The 7631-nt window shown below is 39.9% G+C and overlaps 1 protein-coding gene and 1 long non-coding RNA gene across 3 annotated transcripts; one reads left to right on the forward strand and one right to left on the reverse strand.

Moving 5' to 3' along the window:
* Nucleotides 1-334: 334 nt before the first annotated feature.
* On the reverse strand, nucleotides 335-6155 carry LOC134161312 (uncharacterized). Its single transcript, XR_009963939.1, has 3 exons — nucleotides 6082-6155; nucleotides 2202-2323; nucleotides 335-540 (listed from the first exon to the last, which is right to left on the reverse strand). It is a non-coding gene; the product is annotated as an uncharacterized LOC134161312 (long non-coding RNA).
* Nucleotides 2776-6956, forward strand: TMEM52B (transmembrane protein 52B). Of its 2 annotated transcripts, XM_062614002.1 has the most exons (5): nucleotides 2776-3268; nucleotides 3907-3950; nucleotides 4636-4674; nucleotides 5627-5793; nucleotides 6231-6956. In XM_062614002.1, exons 1-5 carry the CDS (start codon nucleotides 3221-3223, stop codon nucleotides 6479-6481), a joined length of 549 nt encoding a protein of 182 aa, XP_062469986.1. In that variant the 5' UTR covers nucleotides 2776-3220; the 3' UTR covers nucleotides 6482-6956. The 2 variants fall into 2 exon arrangements, with proteins under 2 accessions (XP_062469986.1, XP_062469987.1); XM_062614003.1 differs by lacking the exon at nucleotides 4636-4674.
* Nucleotides 6957-7631: the final 675 nt, after the last annotated feature.

The following is a 7631-nucleotide window of genomic DNA, read 5'->3' on the forward strand; positions in this document are numbered from 1 at the left end:
TAAACTGTCATTATCTCAACCCATGAGTTTTCTCACTTTTGCTCTTCTGATTCTCTCCTCCATCCCAACAGGCAGGAGTGAGTAAGCAGCTGTGTGGGGCTTAGTTGCCAGCTGTGGTTAAATTATGACTGCATGAAATGTGGGAGGGAAGTGTTCTGCTACTTTATGCATAGTTTATTGAAAAAGGATCTGGTTTTGCTTTGCAAGAAACAGAGCCCTTTTGGATTATTAACAACCAGTGTAAAATACATGAAAGCTTTGATAATCATGTGTCTTACATAATAGATAATAAGTAAGGTGTCTTACTACACCTGTAGAAGTATTGAGGGTTCTTCTGGGCCCCACATGTGTTTCCATACTTTATATTTCTAAATGTCCATGGGGAAGCATTGGGGATGACTAATCAAGATGGCTCTAGTAGAACACTCCTTTGAAGAGTAACAGGGAACAAGCAGCAATTTCTCAACAACTTCTAAGAGCAGTTCAACAGCAGTTTTTCAGCTCATTAGGAAGCTTTGCTCCCAGTTAAGGTCGTGCTACCTGTGAAACGAAAATTAGAACTGGCTTGAGATGCATCCCTTGATGCAACCAGAAGAGGGAAGCAGAGAGGACACAAGTATTTTCTGTTCATACCATAATCTGCTTTCTCTGGCATCCAAGAAAGGATACGTTCAACTCACAGACTATGGAATGGACTCTAAGATTTTAAACAAAAACAAAGAAGAGAGTAAAAGTCAGTTATGAGATATTTTTGTTTTAGCAATTCTCTAAAAGTCTGACCACTTTTTTTAAACCTTTTGAAAGGTGGTAAGGGGAAAATATGAAAGAGAAAAGTCACTTCAATATAGCATAAAGCAAATAAAGATAGACTAGAGATAATTGAGGCAAAATACCAGGGTAATGTGAAGAAATTTAAAACATTCTTGAATGATAGCCTAGCAAGGCCATAGGTGGATTACTGGAAGCACAGTATTAATGGCAATGCCCTAGGAATAGAAAAAGAGTGATCAGTAAGATTCATCAAGAATAAGTTATGATATGCACTTAACAGGAGGGGTCACTGTTTTATGTCACACTAATGCTTTTTCTTTAGAGAAATTTTTTATCACTTTATCTGATATTTCTCCAGTTTAATCCTCCTAGAATTTGAAATCCTTATGAATTTCAGGTAAAAATCAAGTGATAATCTACTGAATTATCACACTGACATTAAAAAGGCCCGGAAAAACATTGTAAATTTGCACTTTCTTTCCATATTGAATCCTACTAGTTTTAAAAGTTATACATATAAGAAAGGCTACTTTACAGTTCTGCTGGGTCTTTTCTTCTAAAACTCTTCTAATACACAAAAGCATTTAAGGAGAAAGACAAAGAAGGTGAGAGACAAAAACAGTATTGGGCAATTCTCATATAAATACAAAGCAAATACTTCATGTTTCTGTTTCTTATTTGTCCACCAGGTCTCAGAAGCCTTCTTCTAGTAACTGAGTGGGATGGATGGATGGATGGATGGATGGATGGATGGATGGATGGATGGATGGATAGATAGATGATAGATAGATAGATAGATAGATAGATAGATAGATAGATAGATAGATAGATAGATAGATAGATAGATAGATAGATAGATAGATAGATAGATAGATAGATAGATAGATAGATATAGATAGATAGATAGATAGATAGATAGATAGATAGATAGATAGATAGATAGATAGATAGATAGATAGATAGATAGATAGAAAGAAAGAAAGAAAGAAAGAAAAACTCATGCTAAGGGATGTTTACACTGCACCACTGCTTTTATAATTAAAGAATGGTAAACTTTTTTTAGCCTGCCTTGAGAGAGTACATTATGTTCATGAATCCATTGGTCCTGCTCTGCAACTCTAAAATGCATCACCAGGGCTAATGATTCACCAGTTTAATGTGAATGCATTGTGACTGCAACACGGGGCAACAAGTTTCTCTAGTTGCTATCTTGCCCTTAACATATATTAATGTACCAGTCCCAGGTGGTTCCCAAACACAAATAGTAACCCATTACTGCAGAGCATTTTCTTTCTCTCTCAGCTATTCGAAAGAGAAGGTGAACACAATTATATGCATGTAAATAACACTCTGAATAGCCACGAGCAGTAACAGAAAACTAAAGCAGCTATACAGAAGAGAAAATTAATGGTTCGTTGAATGCAGCCTACTAATATAACCAGCTGCAGGACAAATAGTGTCCAGGTCAACATGTATTCCCTGTAATGTACACCACTCACTGGGACTTGGCTGGCCATGCAGGAAGTTCAGGTAAGAGGGATGGTGGAGGAGCCTTATAATAGGAGATACAAGATGTGTTGCATATGCATATATATGTGTGTGTGTGCATATGCATACATATATGATACAACCTATGATATATATGCACAGATGTGAAAAAAATATATGCTACAGCTGAACCCAGGACAGATATATGCATATCTGCTGCATTCATATACACATATATACATATAACTCTCCATATAAAATGCTGTATATAATTATTATATTGAAAATTCTTTCACTTCAGCAGGAACACCTTGCTTGTAACATGCACTCTGTATGTTGACCCTACGGCTAAAGTCAATAGGTTGGATCCACAAAGGTGGGACACTGTGAGCGCAGGGACAGAAACGGTACTGGAGCAGGGAAAGGAATCTAAACTTCATTTAAACAGGTCAGTAACATGACCTTCAGTCCACCTACCCTCAGGGTATGGGTGGGGAGATGAATAATTGGGAATGAACAAACTCAGAGACCCTTTCTGCTCACAGAAGGGAAGGGTCAGGTCTGCAGAGATCTCATGATGCCCTTCACTGAACTAGTTCAACATCTGAAGTAAGAACTTGTAGCGACCGCTTTTCTCCTGATCTGACTGGAAGGCTTTAGAGACCTCTTCAAAAGAGGGAGAGAAGCAGGCCCAGAAAATAACAAAAGGAGACAAACAGAAACAAACATGAATTGCCAGTGACAAAGAGAGAAAGCAAAAACCTGAAGGGCAGAGAAGAATAGACCCAGAGGAGGAGAGGAAGAGATAGAACAGGAAGAAGAAACTGGCCTCAACACACAGTAAGAAATCTGCTCCTTCTTCTGATTAGTGGACTGGTGAGGAAGAACAGAAACTAAAGGACAAGAAGACAAAGAACAGCTTGAGACACCAAGAGGCCACTGAACTACCAGCCCTACAGGGATGCATAGCCCAGTCATGATGTGCTTTGGTTTAGGGTGTTTCTTATGGGTAAGTCGCATCTCAGGTTCCTTTTCATGGGATCTCTGCTCAGTTATGAAGTTACCTTAGAAAGACGGAGGATCATTAGCAATTGACAGTCACAATAATTTCCCTGATGTTAGAAAGAACGAGACATATAAAAGGCAGACATGCAGAAAAGAAGAATATTTGCTGCTACTCCAGAAATGATAACACAGAGATCAGGGTATCCAAAGAAATTAGAAAGATAGGAGTGCTGGAGGGTCTGAGCAGAATTCAAGTCATAATATGCATATATATGCATATATATATATATATGCATATATAATGCGAAGCAGGACATTTAAAGGTTCTTAATATTTGAGCATGGAGAAGGATCTACATCTGTAAGGGGAGAGGGAAACCTGTGGTGAGGGTGAAGATAAGATGGGGTGTGTGCTGGGAACAGTGCTAAGTCGGATTTTAATGACTACAGGAAGTTAAGATATGAAACAATGCAGTTGGTATCACAGTTACTTCAAAACTACAGCAAAATTTCTGATGCATACAAAGAAAGATAAATAACAATAAGTCCTTGAGATTCAGACTGGTAACGATCCAGGTAACAAAGCTGTATATGACAAACTTAATTCACACTATTTGTGTCTTGTTTGGTTTTCCCCTTCTAGTTCTCCCAAGTCAGAGGTGAGGAAAACTGTCTCAACACTGAACTGTGAGTACTTGTCTATTTTACACTTTTTTAAGAAGACAATTACAGACAAAAGCAATAGTAGACGTCACTGTTATGATGTGATGGCTGACAATGTGATGGCTGCAGCTTATTTAACTGCAGCTACTGAAAACTCACATAAAATCTCCATCTCTTTGAATATGAAGTGTATTAATTACTATTTTATTGAACAACATACTGATCATGCCATACTGTTCCTGCTACCTATTTGTGTAACTGTAATAGTTAAGAGCTTTCTGGTGTCATTTTGATTGGCTGAGATTATGAATTTGGAATCAACTGTTCCTTGAAAAAAATGGTTTGAAATATATTGCTTTAGTGAATATTACTCCAGGGAATGTCATTTGTAAGAATAACAGAAATTATATTCTGACAAAAGCAAATGTGAATGCAGATCCCTAAGTTTTGTAAACAGACTTGGGCAGGCATAAATATCAGGAGAACAACAAAGAGATAAAGCCAAACAGAAGGGAAAGTCTATCAAGGAGATTGGTGAGGTTGGTCAACTCTATTCTCCACGAAGCACAGTAAGTTTCTCATCGTTGTGCCTTTAGAAGGTGGATGGTAATTAAGGAGCATGGGAGGAACCTGAAGAATGTATGATAGAGATCCTCCCACATATTTTGTATTCTATGGCTAACTATTTCTTGTACCCTCTCCTCCTCAGCTGTTCAGGTACGGAGTGGGACCATCTGTGGTATATCTGGTAAGATGGCATACATTTACTGTAAAAATCTGCATCTCTGGACAATTCCAGTAGCAAACAGTGGGATTAAATGTGACCTGCTCAAGTGTGATGCCACCTCCCACTTTTCCTTGGGACGCTCTAACAGTCTGCAGTAGCAACGCAACCCCTTACATATCACATTGTCTTGAACAAATCTTGATGTGCCAGACGCCTTTTTTATTCCACATATTAATTTAGTCTGATTAACAATACCAGTAAATAATTTGTGGCACAGTGTGCCCTTTAAAACACCCATTTTGAAAGTAATTTTAGTCCGATTCTTTAGTAATTCTCATCAGGATAAGATCAAAAGAGATGGACATCTACAAGGCTTCATTGATCAGTATAGCCAGCAGATTGAGAGATGATTTTTCCTCTCTGCTTGTCACTCATGAGGACACATATGAAATGTGTAGTCCAGTTTTGGTCCCCCAGTACAACGGACATGTTGACAAACTGAAGCAAGTCCACTGGAGAGCAAATAAAATGGTCACAGGTCCAAAGGACATGACGTATGAGGAGGGTCTGAAAGGACCAGGTTTGTTCAGTGTGGAGGAGGCTAAGGGAGCAACCTAATTGCAGTTTTCCACTACCAAAAGTGGATCTTGAGAGAAGATAGAGCCAGAGCCTTGTCAGAGATGCCCCTGCAGAAGGACCTAAGCTGACTGACTAATCTGCATACAGGGAAATTCTGATAAGACAGAAGAAAAACATGCTTCCCCTCAGGATGGTGCAGCACTTGAAACAGGTTCCTGGAGGGCATATGGGATCTCCATCCCTGGAGACTGTCCAAACTCTGCTGGACAAGGCCCCAGATGACTAGACTTTACCTTGCATTGAAATTATCCTTGCTTTATGCAGGGCAAGACATTAAGAGGTTCCCTGCAAATAAAATCTTTCTGTCCTAATCCTGTGTCCTCTCCCTTTCCAGGCTGGTTGTGGTGATTGGTGGGCTGCTGCTCCTGTGTGGCCTGCTTTCCGTATGCATGAGATGCTGTTTTCATTGCCATCACACAGGAGAGGAATCAGGTCCTCAGCCCTATGAGGTTACCGTCATTGCTTTTGATCACGACAGCACCCTCCAGAGCACCATTACCTGTGAGTTGGCTTTGACAGAGGCTGGGGACCTCCATCCACCCTGAAGTGAGGGCCTGCACTGACTGCAGCACCCCAAGGCTGACAGTGGGAATTCATGACAGAATGCAGGGCAAGCAGCATCTGTACATAGCACAAATTAAGGTGTTCACCAGACTTCATGTAGCAAATGCAGCCAGACAGTGAATCAGCTGTGAGATATGTTTGGCTGGAAATGGGGCAGCTAAGAGCCTTGGTGGCATTTGAGGAAGGACTGATTGTGGGATGTTGCTGATGAGTGCTCAAACGCACCTCTTTTAGGGAAGAATGAAGGGGCAGGAAAAGTCAAACATTTAGGTTGTGGGGAGAGAAAAGCCGGTGTGCTGCAGATATATTCGTCCTCCTCTAATCACATGGTGCTTTCAGGATGAGGCAAACAGCTTTTGTCTCCTCCCTTTCAGCTCTCCACTCTGTGTTTGGGCCTGCTGCCAGGAGGATATTAGCAGTGGCACACTCCCATAACGCTGCGCAGGGAACACCATCCCTCTCGGCATCAGACACTCCTCCAGTCTACGAAGAGGCTCTGCGCATGAGCAGATTCACAGTTGCCAAGGCAGGGCAGAAAGTGCCAGACCTGGATCCAGTGCCAGAGGAGAAACTGCAGGCATCTGCAGAGGGCAAGGATGCCCAGCCAGCCCTCCCAGGACACTAGTGCCTGTTTCTACTGAATGGCAAATAATACAGAACTGTTACATGCAGAGACTAATTTTTCTGAGCAGGGCTAGGAATATCAGATTAGCTTTCTTAGTCTAATGAGAAAGGGAAAAAGACTAAAAATCCATACATTTTCAGATCCAACATATTTTGGTGGCTTCTTTTGACACTTCCTTCAGATAATTAGCTATTGACATTCTCTATGTCCATTTATTACATACACAACTACCACAGTTTGCACAAATAAGCAGGGAGCGGGACCAAGGTGCTGACCCACTTTGCAGGCTACTGACCTGCAGGGAGATTGCAGATGCTGGCTCATTCTGCTTGCCTCCAGCCTAAGTTTCCTGGGCATGACAGAATGATTTTCACAACAGGAAAAACAAAGACATGTGAGAAGGTCTTGATACCAAATAATAACACCAAACTCCTGGAAAATGCCATTTATAGTACATTAAAAAAAAAGAAAAGAAGTTGTGTAGGAACACAGTCTGCATGCAAACAAAAGACATAATACATTGGTAATATGTGCAGTATATGCCTTAAATGCCCTACATGTTATATAGAATGAAGACAGTTCAGTTCTGAATAGGATATATAGCAATTTTGAAATAGTAGTCACAAGCCCTTATATTTTAATTTAAAAAGATGATGTATGCACTAACAGATCAAAGGGGGGGGGAAGGAGCAATAACACTACCCCTGAAATAAAGCTCGATCACATTTTTCTTGCATTCATATTTTATCTTTTATTAATTATTGTTACTGGTGTTGTCAAAAGCAGATCAAATTAAATAAGACCATTTAAAACACTTAAGTCATTTCCCAGATAGAAATAATTCGAGTCTTTCCTTAGCAATACAAATATGTTGAATAATTCAGAAATATTAATCAAACTCTTTGGATCACCATAGGTACAGACCATCTGTAAAATGTTTTCTTAGCCTAGGTACTTGTAAGAAGGTGATTCTTGAATTACATCAGTATTGTCTCTACCCCATGTTCAGCAACTGAAAACATTAACACAGAAAGACATCAAATATCACACAAGAAGCAGCCATGAATGAACTGCATGTATATGTTAATGTTGATATGAATGCACAGGTCATGGATATATCTTTCTGAAGCGTGCACATAGGTCTTCCTAG

This window comes from Pezoporus occidentalis, unplaced genomic scaffold, assembly GCF_034315485.1.
Source record: "Pezoporus occidentalis ecotype Australia unplaced genomic scaffold, CSIRO_AGI_Poc_V1 ctg172, whole genome shotgun sequence".
Taxonomy (NCBI): domain Eukaryota; kingdom Metazoa; phylum Chordata; class Aves; order Psittaciformes; family Psittacidae; genus Pezoporus; species Pezoporus occidentalis.

Coding starts and splice junctions, on each gene's coding strand:
- TMEM52B (XM_062614002.1), top strand. CDS start 3,221: ATGCATAGCCCAGTCATGATGTGCTTTGGTTTAGGGTGTTTCTTATGG. Junction 3,269..3,906: donor GTTTAGGGTGTTTCTTATGG/GTAAGTCGCATC, acceptor TTCCCCTTCTAG/TTCTCCCAAGTCAGAGGTGA. Junction 5,794..6,230: donor CCTCCAGAGCACCATTACCT/GTGAGTTGGCTT, acceptor CCTCCCTTTCAG/CTCTCCACTCTGTGTTTGGG.